This window comes from Carcharhinus amblyrhynchos, chromosome 7 (genome assembly GCF_965287045.1).
Source record: "Carcharhinus amblyrhynchos chromosome 7, sCarAmb.v2.hapA, whole genome shotgun sequence".
In the NCBI taxonomy this organism is placed as follows: Eukaryota; Metazoa; Chordata; class Chondrichthyes; order Carcharhiniformes; family Carcharhinidae; genus Carcharhinus; species Carcharhinus amblyrhynchos.
In genome coordinates, this window is record NC_137330.1 from 12,484,695 (window position 1) to 12,511,641 (window position 26,947).

The 26,947-nt window shown below is 45.1% G+C and overlaps 1 protein-coding gene across 3 annotated transcripts in view; it reads left to right on the forward strand.

The window, feature by feature from the left end:
- The window catches only part of phf3 (PHD finger protein 3), a 144,797-nt gene extending 128,156 nt beyond the window's left edge, over nt 1-16,641 (forward strand). For all 3 annotated transcript variants that reach the window (XM_080191961.1, XM_080191962.1, XM_080191964.1), the window contains 2 exons: nt 8,523-8,718; nt 12,670-16,641. In XM_080191961.1, coding sequence (XP_080048087.1) covers nt 8,523-8,718; nt 12,670-15,836 — 3,363 coding nt within the window. In that variant the 3' untranslated portion in view covers nt 15,837-16,641. The remainder of the gene's footprint in view (nt 1-8,522; nt 8,719-12,669) is intronic.
- Nucleotides 16,642-26,947: the final 10,306 nt, after the last annotated feature.

The following is a 26,947-nucleotide window of genomic DNA, read 5'->3' on the forward strand; positions in this document are numbered from 1 at the left end:
AAGGTTTAAACTGCAACTAAAAACCTCTCCCAGCACACACCAGATAAACTGAAACCAGAGAGCCTTTCTAAGCTCATCCCACCCCCATTATGATGTAGCTCGCTCTGGGCCTTGTTCAAACTGACCTTCAAGCTATTTATCTTTAATTTACAATTGCTCCAGCCAAGTAGGCAACCTGCTGTTTTATAGCTTGAGGCCTTCTATTCTGACCCTATGAAACAGTTATGGGTAATGTTCTTCAATGCTGTTTGTTTAGGCATTCTGACAGTTATTAAACCCAGCATTTTAATTACTTTACCTTCATAACAATAGCCTTCCCAGAGCTAAACATTATCTCTAAAATATTAACATGAACCATGAATTTCATGTTTCACAACATTGGAAGAAAAGGTTGCCGAAGGGATCAGTGGTTTTCTTGGCAATTTTGACAGTTCTGGCTGTGTTTACAGAAACTGGCTAAGAATTATCCCTGGCTCACCCGAGGGTAAAATCTAATGATGCCATAAGGCAAGCAGGAGTACTTAATTTGCAGGAGATGAAATCTCAGCTTAGTAGTGGCCTGAGGAAAGTTGGGAATTAAATTGGCGGACCAAAGTCCACTTATGTTTGCTGTTTTAATACATTAGTATGTCATTGGTATTTGTTAAAACACATGGTCTTTGGATTAAATTGTACTTTTGAGATTAAGTCAGCAACAAATGAGAAACACGTGCCTTTAGGTCACAACTTATTAAACAACGCACGTAGCAGGTGAGATAGACTTCCTGGTAGATTTGAAGTGAGTAGGAGCTGCTTTCTTCATGCAGAGCTTTCTTGGATCGGGGAGAGGAGACTGACCTTTTGTATTGAGCTCAGGTGCTGGCTGTCTAGGCAGGTTGGGACGCGGTTGATGGAGGGATGTTGGGTCATAACTGGCCTAAAAGTGTTTGTGGGGGACAGAGGGAGTGTCAGTCTCTACCAAAAGCGATTAAGCACGATAGGGGAAGATCAAGCATGATAACGGGAGATCAAGCACACTAGGGGGAGATCAAGCACGATAGGGGGAAGGTCAAGAGTGATTGAGAATAAGTCAGTAGGGATAGAGGTAGGGTTGAAGATAATGGTTGGCGTGTCGAGGGTGAAAGTGGACAGATCCAGTGTGGTGCCAGGTAGTCCTACTTTGACAATCAGTTGACCAAAGATGGTGGGAAGACGGTCAAGGGTGATGGAGGGAGCGTCAAAGGTGATTGAGGAAGGGTGCATAATGATGACCTGCAGGCTTGGAGTGTCCAAGGTCATAACTGCAAAAGCTGGAAGAAGTTTCCTTCAAGGCTAATCAGAGATGGCTAATAAATGTTCTTCTCACCAGCAAAGCTCAAGTCCCATAAAATAATCTTTCCCCCAAGTTTGCATTTACTATCATCATGCAAGGTACAACATATGTTAATAAGGCAGTCACTGAAATTGTGTTATCATCTGCAAAGTGTTATAAATAACTAAAGGGATATTTTTCTGTCAAATTAACAATATTGCATTATGCTAATAAACTAAAACTTTTACTCTCTGGTTTGTTTAACAGTCACAGCAAGATCACCGAGGGCGCACAAAAACTGGCGCTGCATTATGTCATTGCTGCTTTTAATATTAATGACTCAAGCTGCATATACAGATTAGATGTTATTTGTAATCAGATGCCAACAATAGGAGTTATCATATTGCTAGGACCTTTCTGTGATTGTTTATGGTGAATTGAGTGATGAATCTTGAAAATAGCATGCATGTCTGAGGGTAAGGTGTAAAGGGCAGAGATGGGATAAGAGACCAGAAACAGGAGAAGTCCCTGGGCCTGCAGTTTGTCCCTCTGGCCCTGGTTGGGAGGTGGGAAATGATAGTTTGGGAAAGGACGCACGTGCTTTTGACATAACGTGACAAGTAGCTTTCCTCAGGGATGTAAGCTCAGTTTTTCACCATACGATCGGAAAGAGAATTGTACATTCAAGTTTGGAGGCATCATGACAAAATGACTCAACTAGAGCAGATAAATGCACTGACGGAAGTGTGAGCTATCTGCTTTGGATCCAAGACAAACAAATTGTAATAGTTTCTTAATGGCAAATGACTAGTGGTTAGCACTGCTGCCTCACAGTGCCAGGGATCTAGGTTTGATTCCTAGCTTGAGTCACTGTCTGCATGGAGTTTGCACGTTCTCCCTATGTCTGCGTTAGTTTACTCCAGGTGCTCCAGTTTCCTCCCACAGTCCAAAGATGGGCTAATTAGGTGAATTGACCATGCTAAATTCTCCCCCAGTGTACCCAAACAGGCAGCAGAGTGTGGCAACTAGGGGGTTTTTGCAGTAATTTCATTACAGTGTTAACATAAGCCTATTTGTGACACTAATAAATAAACTTTAAAAACTATTGAAGAGCAAAGGGCTTTATACATAATGCACTAAAGCTTGTGTGCATGGGTGAGTTTGAGTACAAAAGTGATGGAGTGATGCTTTAGTTGGCAGATCCTTGGTCAGACCCCATCTGAAGTAGTGGACCACTTTAGGACATTGGACCTCAGGAAAAAAAGTGTTGACTTTGCAGGAGCTATACCACATATTCACCAGAATCATACTGGGACATATAGCGTTGTTAGGACCGATTACATAAACGTGGTTTGCTTTTCCCTGAATTTAGGAGGATGATCTAATGGAGCTGTTTAAAATAACAAATGGATAATACACAAGAAGTTTTTTCCTCTAGAGATAAAAAAACTTAGAACAAGGAAACAATTTTAAAATTAATTAGGTAATTTAGAGGTGCAGAGGGACCTCGGGGTCCTTGTGCATGAGTCGCAAAAACCCAGCCTGCAGGTGCAGCAGGTGGTCAGGAAGGCTAATGGGATGCTGGCCTTCATAGCGAGGGGGATTGAATATAAAAGTAGGGAGGTCTTGCTGCAGCTGTATAGGGCATTGGTGAGGCCGCAGCTGGAGTACTGTGTGCAGTTCTGGTCGTCGCACTTACGCAAGGATATTTTGGCCTTGGAGGGAGTGCAGAGGAGGTTTACTAGGCTGATACCGGAATTGAGGGGGTTGAGCTATGAGGAGAGGCTGAATAAACTAGGCTTGTACTCGTTAGAGTTTAGAAGAATGAGGGGAGATCTCGTTGAGACGTATAAAATGATGAATGGGATGGATAGGATAGGGGTGGAGAGACTCTTCCCGCTCAGAAAGGACAGTAGGACTAGGGGGCACAGCCTCAAGATAAAGGGGGAGCGGTTTAGAGCGGAGTTGAGGAGGAACTTCTTCACTCAAAGGGTGGTGAATCTCTGGAATTCTCTGCCCGTTGAAGTGGTGGAAGCTGCCTCGCTAAATATTTTTAAGACGTGGGTTGATGGGCTTTTGATAAGCGAGGGGATTGAGGGTTATGGGGAGAGGGCGGGAATGTGGAACTGAGCCACGACAGATCAGCCATGATCTTATTGAATGGCGGGGCAGGCTCGAAGGGCTAGATGGCCTACTCCTGCTCCTATTTCTAATGTTCTTATGTAGAAGTGATATTGAAAAGCATTTTTCAAAGGATAATAGAAATTTGGAACCCTCTTTCCCAACAGCATGGTATGGTTGGAATTTTCAATAGTAAAATCAACAGATTTTTGATGACTTGTGGATCAAAGTAAATGAAGTTGGAAAACAGATCAGTCATGATCAGAAACAATACCAGAAAAGGCTTGAGGAGCTGAATGGTTGACATATAAAGAAGTATTCTTAGTATAATGAAGTATGCAAGCTCTATAGATTTGCACATTGCTCCTGAACTAAAGAAATAGGTTTTAAATAATTCAACAGCTGCAAGCATTGAAGTTCACTTCATCAAGTAATGCAAATATTTATTTATTACATATTCTTCACTCATTTGATAAATTGAGATTCCCCAGCCCCGCCAGTCTAATTTTTCCTTGATTAAATTGTGTCAGTAAATTTCCTGTATTCTAGGCCAGATAATAATTTGTGTTAGAGACTTTTATGTGATGCATATGTTCTGACACACAGTGGCCTGTAACCTCCTGGCAAGTTTGGATGATACGTCAAAGATGTGTTGGGGAATTCCTCTCGGAGTTCCCCAGCACATCAGGTAAGGGTTTATGCTGCAATTGTCCAGAAGCACTAACCTCCCCTGGACAATTGCACAGTGCTGGGAACCATCTGACAAAGTTATTTAATTTTCAAACTTCGGATGTTTCTGCCAGTGTTACGGAAATAATTAGCCAGAAACAGAAAAAATAGAAGTACTTCTAACTTTGGCATAGCTATTTAAAAAACCCAGACTGAGTCCTAGTCGAAATACCCCTCCTTATTCATGAGACTCCGGGGAATAATACCAATGCCCCCCCCACACACACACACACACATATATATGTTTCTCCATCTCTCTCTTTCGACCTGACCACCCACCTGACTTGCCTGGACTCCTTCAACTTGACCCAACTGTGCAGCACCTCCCGCCCTTGTTTTGACCTCACTTGACCTGATCCCAAACCAATCCTTCTTGAACCTCCCCCGTCCCCTCGGAATCATACCGCCAATGTCTGATCCCCTCTTCTGATGTCAAACCTCCCACTGATGTCCAATCCCACTCCTTGCTGTCCGACTTTTAAATCCCACCACCTACCTCAGATACTTACCTCCTCACCGGCCTGTTATTTTCAATGAGACCTCTAAACTGATGTGATTTATTATTGTCATGCATTGTATACAGTGAAAAGTATTGTTTCTTGCATGCTATACAGACAAAGCATACCGTTCATAGAGAAGGAAAGGAGAGGGTGCAGAATGCAGGGTTACAGTCATAGCTAGGATGTGGAGAAAGATCAACTTAATGCGAGGTAGGTCCATTCAAAGGTCTGATGGCAGCAGGGAAGAAACTGTTCTTGAGTTGGTCGGTAGGTGACCTCAGACTTTTGTATCTTTCCCGACAGAAGAAGGTGGAAAAGAGTATGTCTGGGGTGCGTGGGGTCCTTAATTATGCTGGCTGCTTTTCCAAGTCAACAGGGAGTATAGACAGAGTCAATGGATGGGAGGCTAGTTTGCGTGATGGATTGGGCTATACTCACAACCTTTTGTAGTTTACAACCAAAAAGAATGCTTCTGTGGTGAATCTGTAAAAGTTGTTGATAAACTCACCTGCTGTATGGCAGCTAGTGCATGTCCTTTTCACTCTGCTTCTTTGGAACACTGACTCTCGAGCTAAGGATGCTCTGAGCTGCCTGAATCTCACCTGGTCTGAGTCAGGAAGTTTGTGTGAGACAGGTATTTAAGAAATTTAGCACAGGTAAGTGGGTACATAGTGGACAGGCTGATTACTACTTCAAGGAGATTAAGGTCCATAGAGTCATGGCATTTCCTATTATTGAAAGAGAAGCATACTATTGTGGATGCTGGAAATCTGAAATTAAAGCAAAAAATGTTAGGAATGAGGGGACATAACTTTAAATTGGGGGGGTGATAAATATAAGAACATAAGAAATAGGAGCAGGAGTAGGCCATCTAGCCCTTCGAGCCTGCCCCGCCATTCAATAAGATCATGGCTGATCTGTTGTAGCTCAGTTCCACTTTCCCGCCCTCTCCCCATAACCCTTAATCCCCTCTCTTATCAAGAACCCATCAACCCGCTTCTTAAAAATATTTAGCGAGGCAGCCTCCACCACTTCAACGGGCAGAGAATTCCAGAGATTCACCACCCTTTGAGTGAAGAAGTTCCTCCTCAACTCCGTTCTAAACTGCCTCCCCTTTATCTTGAGGCTGTGCCCCCTAGTCCTACTGTCTTTTTTGAGCGGGAAGAGTCTCTCCACCTCTATCCTATCCATCCCATTCATCATCTTATACGTCTCAATGAGATCTCCCCTCATTCTTCTAAACTCTAACGAGTACAAGCCTAGTTTATTCAGCCTCTCCTCATAGCTCAATCCCCTCAACTCCGGTATCAGCCTAGTAAACCTCCTCTGCACTCCCTCCAGGGCCAAAATATCCTTGCGCAGGTGCGGCGCCCAAAACTGCACACAGTACTCCAGCTGCGGCCTCACCAATGCCCTATACAGCTGCAGCAAGACCTCCCTACTTTTATATTCAATCCCCCTCGCTATGAAGGCCAGCATCCCATTTGCCTTCCTGACCACCTGCTGCACCTGCAAGCTGGGTTTTTGCGACTCATGCACAAGGACCCCGAGGTCCCTCTGCACCGTCGCCTGCTGCAGTTTTTCGCCACGTAAGTAATAGTCCTTCCTACCATTCTTCCTACCAAAGTGGACCACCTCACACTTGCCAACATTAAATTCCATTTGCCATTTCCTGGCCCATTCGCCCAGCCTATCTAGATCCTTCTGCAGACTCTCCACACCCTCCGCACAATTTGCCTTTCCCCCAATCTTGGTGTCATCAGCAAATTTCGACACCCTGCACTCGGTTCCCTCCTCCAGATCATCTATATAAATGGTAAATAGCTGAGGCCCCAGCACCGACCCCTGGGGCACCCCACTAGTCACCAACCGCCAATCCGAATAGCACCCATTGACCCCCACTCTCTGCCTCCTATTTGACAACCAATCCTCTATCCACGCTAACACCCTACCCCCAACTCCATGTCCCCTGACCTTCTGCAATAACCTCTTGTGAGGTACCTTGTCAAACGCCTTCTGAAAATCCAGAAAGACCACATCCACCGGCTCTCCTCTATCCACTGCCCTAGACACATCCTCATAGAACTCCAGTAAATTTGTCAGACACGACTTCCCTTTAATGAAACCGTGTTGCGTCCGCCCTATCAAGCAATTCCCTTCAAGATGCCTCGCAATTTCCTCCTTAATGACGGATTCTAACATTTTACCTACCACAGACGTTAAACTAACCGGCCTATAATTCCCCGCCTTTTGCCTGGCACCCTTCTTAAACAACGGCGTAACATTAGCCGTTTTCCAATCTTCCGGCACTTCCCCGGAATCCAGCGACGTCTGGAAAATAACCACCAAGGCATCCACTATCACCTCCGCCATTTCTTTCAGAACCCTCGGATGCATTCCATCCGGTCCTGGGGACTTGTCCACAATCAGCCCCTCCAGTCTGTCGAGCACCACCTCTCTAGTAACAGTAATGTCATTAAGACCCTCCATTCCTACCACCTTTCCATCGCTAACACCCGGCAAATTATTCACGTCCTCCTCCGTGAAGACAGAAACAAAAAAGTTATTCAAGACCTTAGCCATATCCCCATCCCCTACCACTAGCTCCCCTTTCTCATCCTCTAAAGGACCAACGTTCACCCTAGCCAGCCTCTTCCTTTTTATATATTTATAAAAACTCTTGCTATCCTTTTTTATATTAAGTGCTAGCCCAGCCTCATAGCTTCTCCTACCCTCCTTTATCAACTTCTTTGTCAATCTTTGTTGACATTTAAACCTTTCCCAATCCTCTTCTCGCCCACTGCTCTTAGCTACTCTAAATTCCTCCGCTTTTAATTTAACACTTTCCTTCACCTCCTTCGTTATCCACGGCTTATTACCTCTCTTCCTACTGTCCTTTTTAACCATCGGAATAAATTTCTGCTGAGCACCAAGAAAGATCTCCTTAAAGATCCTCCACTGCTCCTCAGCAGACCTACCTTCCAACGCACTCCCCCAGTCCACATTCACCAATTCTTCTCTCATCCTACCATACTCCCCTCTATTCAAACAAAGGACGCGTGTCCGGGAACCCACTTTCTCCTCCTCCATCTGCACCAGAAACTCCACCATACAATGATCACTCTCTCCAAGAGGATCCTTCACCGCAAGGTCCCTAATTCTACCCGCCTCATTACATAGCACCAGATCCAAGATAGCTCGCTCCCTCGTCGGCTCCAACACACACTGTTCAAGGAAATTATCCCGGCAGCATTCCAAGATATAGGACAGATGTCAGAGGTAGGTTCTTTACTCAGAGGGTAGTAAGGGTGTGGAATGCCCTGCCTGTAGCAGTAGTGGTCTCGCCAACTTTAAGGGCATTCAAATGGTCATTGGATAGACATATGGATAATATTGGAATAGTTTAGGTTAGAGGGTCATTAGATTGGTTCCACTGGTCAGTGCAACATCGAGGGCCAAAGGGCCTGCACTGCGCTGTAATGTTCTATGTTCTCAACAGTGTGGCAACATCTGAACAGCTTAAGACCTGCTACATCTTTAAATTTGACTAGTTCTGATGAGAGATCATTGACTTGAATGGCAGCTCTGCTGTAATTGAAACTATGGAGAATGTAGGCAAAGAAATTTCCTTGTATTATTTGTAGGATAATTAAATAGATTGTATCTTACTCACTGTACCATGCTGCTCTTGGCTGCCATTCAGTGAATGACTCCTTTTGCAGCTATCAGCACGTTTTATAATTTTCTGTTTTAATAGTGGCTTCAGCAGACGGTTAGCTCCCTAGACTGAAAGCCAAAGCTGTCGTGTGTCATCGCATGTAGGTCAAGTTGCAGAGTTTTAAAATGTTAACTATTGTTCATTTTCTTCATACTTTGAACAGGAGATATGTGTGATTCGTTTCTGTCCAGTAACTGAGGAAGATCAGATAACGTACACCTCATTGTATGCATACTTCAACAGCAGGCAGCGATATGGGGTAGTTGCCAACAATGTGAAGCAAGTTAAGGACATGTACCTTATTCCATTGGGTGCCGTGGAAAAAATTCCTTACCGGCTGTTACCATTTGATGGACCTGGTGAGTGCCTATAAGAATATAAGAACATAAGAAATAGGAGCAGGAGTAGGCCATCCAGCCCTTCGAGCCTGCCCCGCCATTCAGTAAGATCATGGCTGATCTGAAGTGGCTCAGTTCCACTTTCCCGCTTTCTCCCCATAACCCTTAATCCCCTTGCCTACCAAAAACCTATCTACCCGCGTCTTAAATATATTTAGCGAGCTAGCCTCCACCACTTCAACGGGCAGAGAATTCCAGAGATTCACCACCCTTTGAGTGAAGAAGTTCCTCCTCAACTCTGTTCTAAACTGCCCCCCCTCCCCTTATCTTGAGGCTGTGCCCTCTAGTCCTGCTGTCCTTTCTGAGCGGGAAGAACCTCTCCACCTCCACCCTATCCATCCCTTTCATCATCTTATACGTCTCAATAAGATCCCCCCTCATCCTTCTAAACTCTTAACGAGTACAAGCCCAGTCTATTCAGCCTCTCCTCATAGCTCAACCCCCTCAACTCCGGTATCAGCCTAGTGAATCTCCTCTGCACTCCCTCCAAGGCCAAAATATCCTTGCACAAGTGCGGCGACCAAAACTGCACACAGTACTCCAGCTGCGGCCTCACCAGTGCCCTGCACAGTTGCAGCAAGACCTCCCTACTTTTATATTCAATCCCCCTCGCTATGAAGGCCAGCATCCCATTTGCCTTCCTGACCACCTGCTGCACCTGTAGGCTGGGTTTTTGCACAAGGACACCCAGGTCCCTCTGCACCGTAGCATGCTGCAGCTTTTCGCCCTGTAAGTAGTAGTCCTTCCTACTATTATTCCTACCAAAGTGGATAAACTCACTCTTGCCAACATTGTATTCCATCTGCCAGGTCCTCGCCCACTCGCTCAGCCTATCTAGATCCCTCTGCAGACTTTCTACACCCTTCACACAATTTGCTGTTCCACTTATCTTTGTGTCATCAGCAAATTTTGACACTTTACACTCGGCTCCCTCCTCCAGATCATCTATATAAATGGTAAATAGCTGAGGCCCCAGCACCGATCCCTGGGGCACTCCGGTAGTCACCAACCGCCAATCCGAATAGCACCCATTGACACCCACTCTCTGCCTCCTATTTGACAGCCAATCCCCTATCCACGCTAACACCTTACCCCCAACTCCATGCCCCCAACCTTCTGTAACAATCTTTTGTGTGGCACCTTATCAAACGCCTTCTGAAGATCGAGTAGCAGTTAACGTATTTTTTCTCGTTTAACTTATCTTACTTCCTCTCAATAAAAAGGTGTTGCTTGGGTACCAGCATGGGCCCTAGTTACCACAGAATCCTACGGCACAGAAGGAGACCATATGGCCCATCGAATCAGCACTGATCACAATCCCACCAGCCCTATCCCCATAACCCCATGTATTTACCCTAGCTAGCCCTCCTGACACTAAGGGTCAATTTAGCATGGTCAATCCACCTAACCCACACATCTTTTGGACTGTGGGAGGAAAGTGAAGCACCCGGTGGAAACCCACACAGACACAGGGAGAATGTGCAGTCTCCATACGGACAGTGACCCAAGTGAGGAATTGAACCTGGGTTCCTGGCACTATGAGGCAGCAGTACCAACCACTGTGCCACCATGCTGCCTACCAGGTAACGTACACCTCATTGTATGCATACTTCAACAGCAGGCAATGATATGGGGTAGTTGCCAACAGTGTGAAGCAAATTAAGGACATATGCCTTATTCCATTGGGTGCCATGGAAAATCTTCCTTCCCAGTTGTTACCAGTTGATGGACCTGGTGAGTGCCTGCTTGCCTTTGCCTGCCTTGTTTTGAATATGTGGAACATTTCTTGTTCCAGCCCTACCCAGGCCCTGTCCTCAGCTCTTTCTCTAGTATATTGATGAACGTATCAGTGCCGCTTCCTGTCTCACCCAGAACTGGAAAAGATTATCAGTTTTGTCTCCATTTCTGGGGATAGGCTTTCTACTGAACTCTAGTCCAGAAAATTGAGTAGAGTTGAGTCATTATAAACCCAGCAACTCCCACAACTACTGCAATTATTGCTTCTTACACCTGTAAGGACTCCATTCCATTCTCCCAGTTTTCCTGTCTCCATTGCATCTATTCCAGTATTTGTTCTGATCAAACGTGCTTATGATATGTCTTTTTCCTCAACAGAGGATCCATTCCATTGTGGTTAATAGTGCCCTCAACTTTGTCCCACCCTTTCCAACACCTCTGCTTTCACATGTTCTGCTCCTTCCTACAACCACGATAGAATTCCTTTTATCCTCACTTTCCACCCTACAAGCCTCCACATTCATTTTCCACCAATTCTGCCACCAAATGTATCTTCCTCTCTCTTCTCTTCAGCTCCAAAGAAGAGATTGAAAACCCTAACTTTTCCTTTCTTCACAAATGTTGCATTTCTTGCTGAGTTTCTCCAGCACTTATATTTTTATTTCAGATTTCCAGCTTCCACGGTGTTTTACTTTTATCGTAATATATTTTAACTTACTTTTGGAATATTAATGCAGTTAAAGTTGATATGTAGGTTTCTAATTCACAACTTCAGAGGATAGTTTTGGTTATTACAAGAAAGTTAGCACAAATTTCAGGTAATTAATCATTTTCCTTTTTTGCTGTTAAATTATTTAAATTGATCAGTTAAACATTAGTTTTATATTAATTATTTTATTATAAATGTATTAAAGCTATTTAAAATAATAGTATATCCAATTGGTATTATTACCAATAAAATCCAAAACTATATGATTCCACCACCAGCAATCTTGTAAATAAAAAGTGCTTCTTTTTTTTCAGTTAAGTCAATGGGATTTTAGTTTTTGACTGCAGTTCAGTTGCTAACACTCGCCTCACATGCAGAAAGTTGAGGATTTAGGTCCCACTGTTGGACTTGAGCGTAAAAATGAAGGCTCTGATCCTACTGCAGCATTCGGGGAATGCTGCACTGTTGGGGGCACAGTCTTTCAGATGAGATATTAAACTGAGGCTCCATCTGCTCATTCAGCTGGACATAAAATATCTTATTGCACTAGTTTGAAAAAGAGTAGGAGAGTTATCCCGTTTCTGGTGTCTTGTTTAAAATTCATCCAACATCACAAAACTAAATTAATCTGGTCGTTAGCCTGTTGCTGTTTGTGGAAGCTTGCTGTGCTCACATTGGCCGCCGTGGCATCTGCACACTTGCATGGTAGTTAGCACTGCTGTCTCAGCGCCAGGGACTCAGGTTCAATTCCCGGCTTGGGTCATTGTCTGTATGGAGTTTGCACATTTTCCCTGTGTTTTCATGAGTTTCCTCCAGGTGCTCTGGTTTCCTCCCACACTCCAAAAAGACATGTGCAGGTTAGGTGGATTGACCATGCTAAATTGTCCCATCATGCCAGGGGGACTAGCTAGGGTAAATGCATGGGGTTATAGGGATAGGGCCTGGGTGAGATTGTGGTCAGTGCAGAGTCAGTGGGCCAAGTGGCCTCCTACTGCACTGTAGGATTCTATGATTCCAACATTATGACAGTGACTACACTTCAAAGGTTCTTCATTGGCTGAAGAGCACTTTGGGACATCAGGTACTTGTAAATGGTGTTATGTATCTGCAAATCTTTTATTGTACACACATATAGCATGCAGTATGGAGGCAGACCTGATATATGCACTGTTGCATCCCTTCTCCCACCTGACCTGAAGGGAGACTGGATCAAGACTGCCTGAGGTGTAACCTTAATTAAAAATATTTTTTGGAACTAATACATCCACACAAGAGAAGACAATTCAGTGCGTTCTCTAGATTAGTAGCCCAGGCCTCTGTAAGTTCCATAACATAACCATTGTACTGTTGTGCCAGTACCATTAGTCATTCAGGATTATACTGTTCTTATTTGCATCAGCTTTGTGTGTGTTTGTAAATAGATCACCATTTTAATGTAATGACATACCATTAATTATTATTGACAGGGCTTGAAGTAATTCGTCGGAACCTCCTCCTTGGGCTAATAATTCGACAAAGAACAAAGAGATTATTTAGTGCATCACCTTCTGAAGAAGTGTCTGAAACAGAGAAGCTGCCTAGTGTTTTGCCTCAAGAGAAGAAAAGCAAACCAGAGTATGTGGAAGAAGAAGCTGAAAATGATGATGATGATGAAGAAAACCAATTCTTTAATTCCTTCACTTCTGTGTTGCCTAAATTTAGAAGCAAACCCAAACAGACATCTCCAGTTGAACCTCAGATTTTGAAAACACCTCCATCATCACCAGCTGAACCTATTCCTATCCTATCTACGAAACCATTAAGATTTCTTCCTGGGGTTTTGGTGGGGTGGGAAAACCAATCCTCATCTCTTGAATTATCCAACAGACCCCTGGATGATATTCTCCAAAGTCTGTTGGGTGATGCCGAGAAGGAACCTGAACAGAAGTCTGTCTCCAGCACCGGACCCGAGTTAGGAGAGCCTCCAGTTAGTAAAGATGCAAAACTGACCCATCCTGAAGAAACAGGTGAAGCTCAACAGAATGCTAAAGATATTTTACACGATCCGCCAGAGGAAAATGAGAAGGCCGATAATGTCTCGGAGGATGTCAAAGTTGAAGAAACTTCAAAGGCAAGTGGGTTCCTTACAACTCTCACACTAAAAGACAAGCCTCCAGATGTTTCAACTGAAGCATTTCTTTCAAGTCTTGCAGCTATGAAATCACAACCAAATCACAAAGAAGAACATGAGAAACTTCGACACCACTACAAGGTAAAGAAGGTGAAAATGGAAACCTCAAAAGAGCAAAAAGAAGCTCCAGGTAGTTCACCGTCTCAGCCTACGCCCCCCAAGATTGAGTCATCTTTACTTGAGCCCGCTACACATGCTGAAGAAGTAGATTCTACACAAGAAACTCTGGCAAGAGTCTCACAGGTTGTCAATGTAAACCGAGACCCGAGACAAGCAGCCGTTCGAAAACAGCAAGGTACAATTGCAGTGAACAAGACTGTGGACGACAGCACAGAGGAACAGTACTTGGAAAGCAGGAAAGATAACAGTGAAGATGAGAACATAAAGGATGCAGAAGAAGTTGCTGAGATATGCTTAGAAACGGAACAAGAAATATCTGCCAAGCAAGTTCCCAGAGACTCTGCTAATACTCAAAGTCAGCAATCCAGTGAGCAGGTGCAAGGATCAGCACCTTGTGTTACAGAGATTTCTCAACCAGTCTTTCGTAATATCTCAAATACAGTACCAGAAACAGAAGCTGCAAGTTCTTTACATAAAGAAGAAACTCTTTCTGATGCAGAAATAGTAGAAACACACACTATTGAGACTGTACAGTCAATCCGAAGAGAAACTGTCCCATTACCTTCTTTCCATGGTCAGCGCTCTGGTTCACATTTTGAATTCTCTTCAAATGCTGTGCCTACAAAGAATCAAACTCAAGTGTCAGCAGTGCCCACATCATTGCCAAGCGGTGGCCCTTCAGGTAGCCCAGTACCAAGTGGAAACATCTTCCCTCCACCATTACCTCAGCTACACAACTTTGCCCAAGCTCAAGGTCACACTTCTGGTTTTCCATTTCAGCGAGGACTGCCTAATGCGAATTTTCAACCACCAGGTAATTTGATGCCTTCATTCATGCCTGTCCGGCCCCCACCACTTCCTCCACCACCATTTAGCCTTCAAAGGGATCCGCATTTGAGATTTCATTCCCCTGATCTTGGTGCACCCCATGCCTTGGGCCCAAACCACATGATGCCTTGGCTACCACCAATTCCTTGTCCACCACAACACCACTTGGGTCTTATGCACCTTGCACATGGTCAAGCAATGCCACCTTTCACGCCTGACCGCCCAATTGATGTTAACAGGTACGCACTCAATGCAGGAGCATCAAATTTCCAACCTCTCAATGATGACCATAGACAAGAAAGGCATCATTGTGATCTTTGGGAAAGATTTAGCCAACGCTCAGAACACAATTTTAGCAAGGAACATAGACATAGGTATTATAGTGATTCTTATCATCGTAGAAAAGATAGGCACAAAGAAAGAGAGAGGGACAAATACTGGGACCGAGATTCAGAACGGGATAGGGACAGAGACCGTGATAAAGGGAGAGACAGAGAAAAGAGAAGTCGTCACGAGGACAGGCATAGAGATAAAGATCGGGACCGATATAAGGAAAGAGAAAGAAGCCATGATAGCGCAGAAAGTAAAGAACGAGAGAGGAGCCATGATAGTGCGGAGTCGAAAAGAAAGCGAAGTAAAGAACGAGAGAGGAGCCATGATAGTGCGGAGTCGAGAAGAAAGCGAAGTAAAGAACGAGAGAGGAGCCACGATAGTGCGGAGTCGAGAAGAAAACGAAGTAAAGAACGAGAGAGGAGCCATGATAGTGCAGAGTTGAGAAGAAAGCGAAGTAAAGAACGAGAGAGGAGCCATGATAGTGCAGAGTCACGAAGAAAGCGAAGTAAAGAACGAGAGAGGAGTCATGATAGTGCGGAGCCGAGAAGAAAGCGAAGTAAAGAACGAGAGAGAAGCTATGATAATGCAGAGTCAAGAAGAAAGCGAAGAAAAGAACGAGAAAGGAGGCATGATCGTGCAGAATCAAGAAGAGAACGAAGTAAAGAGAGAGAAAGAAGATATGATCGTGCAATCTCCCGAAGAGGACAAAGTAAAGAAAGAGAAAAGAGCCATGACGGTGCAGACTCCAGAAGAGGAAGCAGCAAAGAACATGAAAGGAGCCACGATGATGCAGAGTCAAGAAGAGAGCGAAGCAAAGAGAAGAGCCATGATGGTGGAGACTCAAGAAGAGAAAGAAACAGAGAACGAGAGAGGAGCCATGATAGTCTAGAGTCGAGAAAAGAACGAAGTAAAGAACAAGAGAGGAGCTATGATAATGCAGAGTCGAGAAAAGAGCGAAGTAAAGAAAGAGATGAAGATAAATCTGAAAATGGAGATCATGATAGTGACAAAGATAGAGGAAAGGGAAGAAGTAAGAACAAGCATAGAGAGAAGGTACAAGAAAGAGAAAGAGATGCAGATTGGGATAAACACCCCAGGGACACAGACCATGATAAAAGGGACCACAGTGACAGAAGCAAAATCAAGAGGAGAAAGAGTTCTCCAGAGTCTACTACTGACTAACTTGTCAGTACAGAACCAAAAATGCTTATCTCTGAACTTTGTCCTGATAATTTAAAGCAGAAATAAATGGTATATCTGTACTTGTCAACTAGGATGCCAGTTCATGTTGCAATGTTATGATGACATGATTTCACTTGTGTGTTTTCTTGTACAACATACAGTATTTACAACCATGTCTTGCTGCTCTTAAATACTAATTAACAATACAAGAAGCTGGTAGAATAACTTTTTAAGTAGTTTTATTACTTCTGATTATTAGCCAAACAGATAGTTCTAGCATGAGCTACTATATATGTCAAAATTAAAAGAGTTTAAAAACCACAGCTCTTGCTGTTACTGTTGTATGGATTCTTTCCTGAAATAATGCACGCTTTGTAGGCAATTTGCAGTGGCGCACACTTATGAATAATTATACAAAGATATCATGTTCTTATTCAAACCAGTTGTGGTTGTACATTTCTGAAGTTTTATGTTGTACTATTTCAACCTATTAATTCCAGTTGCAAGAGTTGGCTGTTAACTATTGCACTGTTTTGATGCTTAAACAGGCAATCACTACAATGTAAGTGTTGTATTAAAGTTTTAGATAAAGAGTGCATTGAGAATAAAACTATACATCCAACTATATTTTGTAAAATTGTCACCTTGTTACTTGGCTATTATCTTTGTTGCTTCAACATTGTAGACTATTGCTTGTATACTACCTTTTTCTGTTGTTATTCATCAATCTTTTTACTGATGAATCTATGTAAATATTTTAAATGATGTTTTCATTGTAAATGATTATAAAAATGGATTTTCTTCACATTATAGTTGTGTTCTGGTTTTAATATAGCATATCTCTTAAATGAGATTTGAAAATTTTTGAGAATATATCATATATAATGAACCTGTGGGTGGTGGAGAGCTCCTGTCAGATTTTTGGTAAGTAAATTGTTGGGTAGCTTGTGGGAACTTTATCCTGTATCATATTAATATGACAGATGCTTAGCATAAAAATGGGAAATGCTTCATTTCTCAAAATCAGTTAAGATGATTATGGTAAAGCTAAGAAAGCCAAGTAAAGTCTGGGTTAGGTTATGAGTCATGATGTGAAGATGCCGGCGTTGGATTGGGGGTAAACACAGCAAGAAGTCTCACAACACTAGGTTAAAGTCCAACAGGTTTATTTGGTAGCAAAAGCCACTCGCTTTCGGAGCGCTCGCTGTTCATTCACTTTAACACTGCACCTAAGGGTTATTAAACCAAATTGGATGCAGCCAAATAGCGAGCAAAAATTTGGTCAGAGGTAAGTTTTAAAGATCCGTCTTCAAGGAGGAGAGTGTGTTAGAGAGAAGGGGACCATAGAATCCCTTCAGTGCAGAAGGTGGCCATTTGCCCATCGAGTCTGCAGCCATTAAAAAGGTAGCTTTATCTGTGAGGCAGCACTGCTAATCACTGCCACCTTGCTGCCTTTTGATGTTTGGGGGAAATTCCAGAGTTAAGGGCTGGGACTGCTAAAGGATGACCACCAGTGAAAATCAGAGATGTGCAAGTGTTCCAGAATGGACTGATTGTACTGGTCCTAAAGGTGAGAGGACTGGAGGAGATTACAGAGATAGGGAGAGGTGGACAGAGAGGTATTGAAAACAAGGATATAGATAATAAAATTGAGGTATTGCCAATGTAGGTTAGTGAACTCAAAAGTGTACAAGTTAGCATTCATAGAACTTAGAATCCTACATGGCAGAAGGAGGTCATTCGGCTCATTGAGTCTGCACAGACTACAATCCGACACTGGCCTTATTCCTATAACCCCATGCATTTATTCTAGCTTGCCCTCCTGACACCAAAGGGCAATTTAGCATGACTAATTCACCTAACATGCACATCTTTGGACTGTGGGAGGAAACCCTTGCACTCGGAGGAAGCCCATGCAGACACAAGGAGAATGTGCAAACTCCATACAGACAGTGACCCAAGCCAGGAATCCAACCCGGGTCACTGGCATTCTGAAGCAGCAGAGCAGGAGAGCTCTGAATGAAGGGTGATATGTTTCAGATGATGCTGCCGAGGGCCAGTATGTAGATGGGAAGATATGGATAGATCCTTGGACTCCAGAAGTAATGGTATGGCATTAACCTCCAAGTAGCTCCTGAGATCCAATTTCATGTACCTTTCCCTGTACACTTCCATGTTCTTAATTTTCAAATACTTATTGAAGTGATATCAGACTCTGAGATACATTTCAAGTCTGGATCTGTGAACATTTGCACTCTAGTGGGTGGAACTTCCCGTTGTTCTGGCTGTGTTATGGGTGACAAAACCGGGTGCTGGAGTGATTTTGCACTATTTTTAGGCACTTCAAAAAAAATCCACGAAACTCTCATGAGTAGCTCTGATTCACCTGCCCAGGGATCGATCAGCTGAGCTTTTCATCAGGATTGGGGATGGTGGGGGGCTCTGCATTTAAACACTGCCTCTGCATTTGTAGCCAAGAGGATGGCTGATAGAAAGACTGAGAGGAAGCACTGATTAGGAGAAAGACTGAGAGGAAACGCTGATTAGGTTACTAAATGTGGTGGAAAGGCATATTGTACCCTCAATCAGGATGAAGACACGCAAGCATGGTCACCAACCCATATGGATAGCAGTGGTGGTGCTCCTCAGTGCTAGCATTCTGTCCAAGAAGACAGGAATGCAGTGTAGAAAAATGAATGACCTCCTTGTAGCCAGGGTATGTAACTCCTCTCATCCGTCACTGCACACCCATTCACACACCCATCACACATCCAGTAGGAATTCACTCTGCCTCCTCATGGGGCCGCTCATGTTCCTCATCTTTCCTATAGCTCCTCTCCTCATCACTCCCAGCTTCCATTCATCTACCACACATGCCAAGCATCCTTGCAAGACAAGCTGGCTCACAATAAAAAGGAAAGATTTCAATGCATGCCCAAATTGAAATTCCTCACTCCATTCAACAAGAGAGCTGCCCGTAGGAATAGGAGTGGTATGGCACAGTGAGGTGGGCAGAAGAGACAAAAGTGAGGACCTTCAGAACATTCATCCGTCTGGCCAGCCTCATGTGAGTTATAACTCTCCTTTTCAAATGCCACTGCTATGCCATAATGCCATCTCCCTTCCCTTGCAAGTAAATCAGTCAAGCAGCCCAATCCAGCCAGTGGGCTCATGAATGTCACATGGAGTTTAATTCAGATAAATGTGACGTGATGCATTTTGGTGGATCAAGTTGGGACAGGACTTACTCATAGGGTGTTGGGGAGTTATAGAACAGAAATCTAGGTGTACAGCCTCCTGGAAAGTGGAGTTGTAGGTGGACATGGTGGTGAAGAATGCAATCAGCATACCTGGTTTCATGGATCAGAACATTGAATACAAGAGTTAGGACTTGATGAAGTTGTACAGGACATTAAGAAGGCTACATTTGGGATACTGTACAGTTCTGGTCACCCTATTATAGAAAGGATATTATTGAAGTAGAAAGAGTGCAGAAAAGCTTCACTAGGATGCTACCTGGACTTGATGGTTTGAGTTATAAGGAGAGGCTGGACAGACTGGGATTTTTTTTTCCCTGGAGCATCAACATTTTTTCCCAAAGGTAGAGGAGTCTAAAACTAGAGGGCTTACATTTAAAGTGAAAGGGGAGAGATAGAAAAGGGTCCAAAGGGGCAATTTTTTTCACTCAGACGGTGGTGAGTGAAGTGAGCTGCCAGAGGTAGTAGCCAAGGTGGGTACAATTTTGTCTTTAAAAAGCATTTAGTTAGTCATTTGGGTAAAATGAGTTTAGAGGGATTTGGGCCAAATGCGGGTAATTGGGATTAAGTGGTAAATACTGGGCAGCATGGACTAGTTGGGCTGAAGGACCTGTTTCCATTCTGTAAACCTTTATAACTCTATGACCCATCCTTCTGTCGGGCACTGGGGACCTCTGAAGACAGCAGCTCAATGATAATTCGAATGTCCTGATAGAAGACACAGCTGTCAACTGCACCCTTCAACAGCAAGAGATACACACCACACTGGACATCATTAGTGCATAGACCTCTGTGTCACTGGTTCGTGATCACCTCATTGTGGTCACTGCAGGCAGAGGCAGTTACATCCCAGGGATACCCGGCACTTGGAGCACTGCTGGAGATCAGAAACTATGATGAGTTGTTCCTTAGAAGCTGGAACTACAAAGGCACAGTTGGGAATATCAGGAAGAGATGTCCACCTCACTCCTTGGATTGAAAAGCTGACTGGAGGATCCCCATATCCTTCTGTCTGAGGAGATGATGCTGTCCCTGCAAGGTAACCAGGCTAACAGTATTATCTGCAGTGGAAACATTCATGCATGACAATTACCAATGGGCAGGGGATGTCCAGTCCATGGTTCATGGTGCAGACAGTTGGGCATTCATGAGTGCCAGAAGATGGTGAGGTTTCTCACTCCTGCTGTCCATCTAAGGTAGGAACCCAGAACTATCGAGCTCTCACAGGGAGGAGGTTCAACTGGCACATAGCCCAGGACCTGCTACCTACAGACCCTGGGGTGCATCTAGCCTATCAGACTGCTCCCTTCCTGTGACCAACGCATCTCCAGCCCTGCACACCGAGGAGAGTAACACTGCAACACCCATGCTGTCTGTAGGCAAGCCTAGGCCATCCAGGTCTTGACTTCCGGAGAATGCCCAACAGGATGTGGCAGACAGCAGGCTGCCTCTGCTCAGCTGGAGACAGGATCCTGGAGAATCACTAACTTATGCAGCAGGGTTAGGAAGTTAAGAAATTATAGTTGCACAGTGTGGGCATGGATGTTGTTAACCACTTATAGATAGCGAGCACTTTATTTATTATTCTCACAAGTAGGCTGGCATTAACATTGCAATGAAGTTACAGCGAAAATCCACTAGTCACCATACTCTGGCGCCTGTTCGGGTACACCGAGAAAGAACTTACCATGGCCAATGCACTCTAGCCAGCATGTCTTTTGGACTGTGGGAGAAAACGGGTGCACCTGGGGAAACCCACACAGACATGGTGAGAACATGCAGACTCTGCACAGACAGTGACTCAAGCTGGGAATCGACCCTGGGTCCTTGGCACCAAGAGGCAGCAGTGTGTGAGCACCTCTGTAATGTATTAAGCCTGTGATCTCTTAGTGCCTCTCTGCTCTGATTCCATTGCTCCATAATCTGCCACATACACCCATTTGTATCTTAACATGTAAAGGCTGGATGCTGATAAACAGTGTCACCTCCATCCACAAGGGCATCAGTCCAATGTTTGGCCTTCCCTCACACTGACAGATCACAGTAATACCAGTGTCAATCTAAGCATGATGCCACCCCTCTTCCCACACCCCCCTCCCCCTTTCCAACCCCGCACACTCTGTGGTCAACCCCACCACTCAACAGATTTGTGAAAGTCTGATCTTAGCAGAAGGAACTCGTCCGCTATCCCTCTGTGAGAGGCATTTTCAGGCACCACTGTCACAGATCTTCAGGAACATCTCTAACCGTGGAGGAGCCTGCATCAGCAGAGACGGCTCTGTTTCAGTTTCATCAACCTGAGATTACTCTGTGGCTGAGGCTTCACAAACTGCATTCAGCCAGGCAGGTGTCAGTGGTAGACCTTTGAGGATCAATGCTCTGTCCTCACTGCAAGTCACCATCACACGCCTGCATCCTATGGAGCATGGTCAACGTCTCTCTTCCCATGACAGAAGCAATGTCAGGGTTATAATTCCACTGCCACCACTCATGATGGGATCTCACAGCCACCTTAGTCCTGGTCACCAGTGGAGCAGGAAGCTACCAGAGTGTCCCGAATTCTCCTCCCCATTCGGGCCCTCACCTTTCTCTGCCTCCTCCAAGGATTCCCCCTTGGCATTCTTGATGTCCTTCTCATCGGAGGCGATGTACCAATCGTGTATCTCCTCCTCTGGCAGCTCCTTGCTCCATTGCAGCAGCAGGTTGTGGAGAGTACAGCACACAACACTGATGCTTGAAACTACTGGAGTCCACCTGACCAGTCCAGGCCCTGGAATTGTATCTTCAGGATGTCGATCATCTGCTCTACCAATGCACAAGTAGCAGCGTAAGCCTCATTGTAATGGGTCTCTGCTACACTCTGAGGCCAGGTGTCATCAGCCATGTGCTGAGAGGAGGATACCTCTTGTCCCTAAGGAGCCAACCCTGCAACCAATGTGCCCCCCCACAAAGGCTTCTGAGAGTGACCAAGGGTGTAGGGGGCAGATAAATATAAAAGCAAGATCTCACCATCAAGATTCACATTTTCTGACACATGGAGTGGGATCTTCCAGCTGCAATCTGTGCTTGCCCCAAGGCCAGAAAATCCCACCTGAGGTCAATGAACCTTTGCATGGTCCATGTCCCTCCCACTACAATTCCATTGAGGAAATGGGAAAATTCCACCCATGATATTTTATGTCCATCTCGCCGTTTGCGCTCGTGATGAATGTAGGTGCAAAATCATGGGCAGTAAGTTTCAAACTTCTGATATGTCCTTAAAAAGATGAACGAAAAATAGTTTTCAGCCAGGCTAATGGCAACACAGGTGGATAAGGTAGTCAAGAAGGCAAACGGCATGCTTGCCTTCATCAACTGGAGCATTGAGTTTAAAAATTGGCAAGTCATGTTGCGGCTTTATAGAACCTTAGTTAGGCCGCACTTGGAATATAGTGTTCAATTCTGGTCACCACACCACCAGAAGAATGTATATGCTTTGGGGAGGGTAAAGAAGAGGTTTACCAGGATGTTGCCTGGTCTGGAGGGTATTATCGATGAGGAGAGTTCAGATAAACTTGGTTTGTTCTCACTGGAACGATGGAGTTTGAGGGGTGACCTGATTGAGGTTTACAAGATTATGAGTGGCATGGACAGAGTGGATAGTCAGATGCTCTTTCCTAGGGTAGAATAGTCAAGTACGAGGGGACATAGGTATAAGGTGCATGGGGAAAAGTTTAGAGGAGATGTACGAGGCAAGATTTTTTACACAGAATCTGGTGAATATCTGGAACACACTGCCCGGGGGAGCTGGCGGGAGCGGTATTTAGGGATGGGAACGGAAGGATAGGGACTCCACACATGCATACGGTTTTAGTTTAGGCAGGCATCATGATCGGTGCAGGCTTGGAGGACCTGTTCCTATGTTCTTTGTAATGTAGATGAAATAGTCAAACCTTATGTCGGAAATGGCTGTTTCAAAATGTAAGTAATAATTCTTTATTAATTATTAATAATTCATGCTAATAGGAGCACTTGAGTTGGGCAAAATGGTTGTCATTTGTTACATTGTACGCTCTCAATAAGGCAGGGCAATTATCTCTTGATATCATACAGCATTTAAGGAAAAATAACCAATTAAAAAAAAATCACAGTCAGGTGATGGGTTTGATATTCTAGACCAACTGGGTTGAAATGAGATCCGTCACATTAGTGTGGTGTTATTAACTGATTAATGCAGAATATCTGATATTTAAGTTTGAACAATTTTATATTTCACCATTTAATTAACATGAAAAAGAAATTAAAGATATGCCTAGAAAAGGGCACCCAGTATCCACTGGACATAATTAATTTGTGTTTGAAATCGCTTGTTAGTTGGATAAAGCTGTTCGAAGCACGTGGCTAATTGTTGATTCAGTAATTTTGCACGTCATCCCCTGCACCCCCCCCCCACCCCCACCCACCTCTACCCTGCCAACTCCCCACCCCCTTCAGCCCCCTCCCCCCCCCACCCCCCCCCCCCACCTCACCTTTGGCAGTACCCAGGGTGCCAAGTGGGCAGTGCCAGGGTGACATTGCCTTTGTGGCACTGCCCAGCCCTGCCTCCTACCACCCAGGGGCTGCAATGGCCTCCACTGGCCAGGTCATCATTCCAGGTCTCCACCAACGGAGACCCGGCTATGATTCTCGCCAGTGAGAAGTTTGACAATTACATTGGTGCGTGGGCCCAGGCGATAGTCCTTTCTGGGCGCAAAACTGATTACACTGGCAAACAGTACATTACATGTAATCAATGCTTTATTCAATAAGTGTTTTTATCTAATTGAAACGCTAATTATTTGCAATTCCATCTCTTACTCTGGGAAAAGGAAAGCTCCGAGGTGATTGTAGGACTAGGATAGTAGGACTAGGGGGCACGGCCTCAAGATAAAGGGGGGGCGGTTTAGAATGGAGTTGAGGAGGAACTTCTTCACTCAAAGGGTGGTGAATCTCTGGAATTCTCTGCCCGTTGAAGTGGTGGAGGCTGCCTCGCTAAATATTTTTAAGACGCGGGTTGATGGGTTTCTGATAAGCGAGGGGATTAAGGGTTATGGGGAGAGGGCGGGAATGTGGTGCTGAGCCAAGACAGATCAGCCATGATTTTATTGAATGGCGGGGCAGGCTCGAAGGGCTAGATGGCCTACTCCTGCTCCTATTTCTTATGTTCTTATGTTCTTATGATTGGAACAAAAAGAGAAAATGCTGGAAAATCTCGGCAGGTCTGGCAACATCTGTAAGGAGAGAAAAGAGCTGATGTTTCGAGTCCAGGCGACCCTTTGTCAAAGCTGGTGATTGGAATTCTGTTTTAGCTTCTGACAAGGAGCCAATAACCTCACCGAGCCTTCACCAGTTAGAATATCTCGTTCAGGACAGGAGACTGAGATAACGCACAAGATATAACTTGCTTGTGTCATTCGTTCAATTCAGTGTATTTCGATTTGTAAGTTCGGAAGGTTGTGACTTGCAGCCCAATAGCAGGGCCTGAGCTTCTAATTGACAGCAGATCCCTGAGAGAGGAGTATCAAGAGAGTAAATAAAGAGAGCAAGCAGCAATGTGAGGAATGTTGGTCTATATCCATATAGAGAGGATGCTGCATAGACAGGGGGCAGCACCGAGCACAGATGGGGCAGTACTGAGCACAGACAGGGGGCAGCACTGAACGCAGACAGGAGCAACACTGAGCACAGACAGGGGCAACACTGAACACAGACAGGGGGCAGCACTGAGCACAGACAGGGGGCAGCACTGAGCACAAATAGGCAGCAGCACTGAGTACAGACTGGGGCAGCGTTGAGCACAGACAGGGGGCAGCACTGAGCACAGACAGGGGGCAGCACTGAGCACAAATAGGCAGCAGCACTGAGTACAGACTGGGGCAGCGTTGAGCACAGACAGGGTACAGCACTGAGCACAGATGGGGGCAGCACTGAACACAGACAGGATCAGCACTGAGCACAGACAGGGGGCAGCACTGAGCACAGAGGGCAGCACTAAGCACTGACAGGGGGCAGCACTGAGCACAGACAGGAGCAGCACTGAGCACAGACAGGGGGCAGCACTGAGCACAGACAGGTTACGGCACTGAACACAGATGGGGGCAGCACTGAACACAGACAGGATCAGCACTGAGCACAGACAGGGGGCATCACTGAGCACAGACAGGGGGCAGCACTGAGCACAGACAGGACAGCACCGAATACAGACAGGGGGCAGCACTGAGCATAAATGGGGCAGCACTGAATACAGACAGGGGGCAGCACTGAGCACAGACAGGGCAGTACTGAGCACAGACAGGACAGCACTGAATACAAACAGAGGGCAGCACTGAGCACAGACAAGGCAATACTGAGCACAGACAGGAGCAGCACTGTGCACAGACAGGGGGCAGCACTGAGCATAGGCAGGGCAGCACTGAGCACAGACAGGGGGCAGCACTGAGAATGTAGCGCTGTGCAGCGCAGAGAGGGGACAGCACTGAGGGCGCAGCATTGCCCGCAGACTGGGGCAGCACCAAGAACTGACATGGTGCTGCACAGACAGTGGCAGCACCGAGCAAGATAGGGGGCAGCACTGAGCACTGATATGGTGCTGCACAGACAGGGGTAGCACCGAGCAAGATAGGGGGCAGCACCGAGCACTGATATGGTGCTGCACAGATAGTGGCAGCACCGAGCAAGATAGGGGGCAGCACCGAGCAAGATAGGGGGCAGCACCGAGCAAGATAGGGGGCAGCACCGAGCACAGACAGGGGGCAGCACTGAGCACAGACAGGGGGCCACACAGACACGAGGCAGTGCTGAGCACAGACTGGGAGCAGTGCTGACAGGAGTGACGGATATGAGATGGTGTTATAGACAGGTGCAGTATCGGGAGGGCACAGCATTGTTGAAGTCTGTGTACCCTGTAACCCTGTACTCGTTTATCCTGTAACAGTACACAGTACTGTTGAAGCCTTCAGCTGAGAAATTTGAAGGAGATCCTACCTGCCTGTGCACAAGGATGCCAAGAATTCTAGAGCACAACACGAAGAGGGGAACAGAATTGGATAAAATAACTGGTCATTCACCCGATACTGTGGGGATTTACTGACTGTTTAGCAGCAGAGATGGTACTCCACGAACCTTTGAGCTTCTTCAGCAACATGAGAGGGATTGATCCAAGAACCAAGAGGTATAATCAGCAGGAAAGGAAGCATATTCTGGGGCTGTTTTCTCTTACAGAGGGTTGATGGGTGAGCTGATAGAGGCTTTGAAAATTATGACAAGGAGAAATGCAGAAAAGATGTTTCGACTTGTATGGAGCAAGACCAGAACCAGAGGTGGGGGGGGGGGTGCTATAAATATAAGATAGTCATCAATTAATCCCATCAGGAGTTCAGGAGAAACCTTTCTATTCAGAGTAGTGAGAGTGCAAAAGTTGTGGAATAGTTCAGATGAATAAAATAAATATATAAATACAAGGGTAATAGCTAAGGTAAATGCATGGGGCTGTGGGGATAGGGCCTGGGTGGGATTCTGGTCAGTGCAGATTTGTTGGGCCGAATGGCCTCCTTCTGCATTATGATTCCAATTTTAAAAATGCATTTAACAATGTGCAAGAGATGATGTATAAGGAATAAAGGAATGGATAGGATGAGGTGAAGTAGGATATGGAGGGATCTGATTCAGGACGTAAGAACATAAGAACATAAGAAATAGGAGCAGGAGTAGGCCATCTAGCCCTTCGAGCTTGCCCCGCCATTCAATAAGATCATGGCTGATCTGTCGTGGCTCAGTTCCACATTCCCGCCCTCTCCCCATAACCCTTAATCCCCTTGCTTATCAAAGACCCATCAA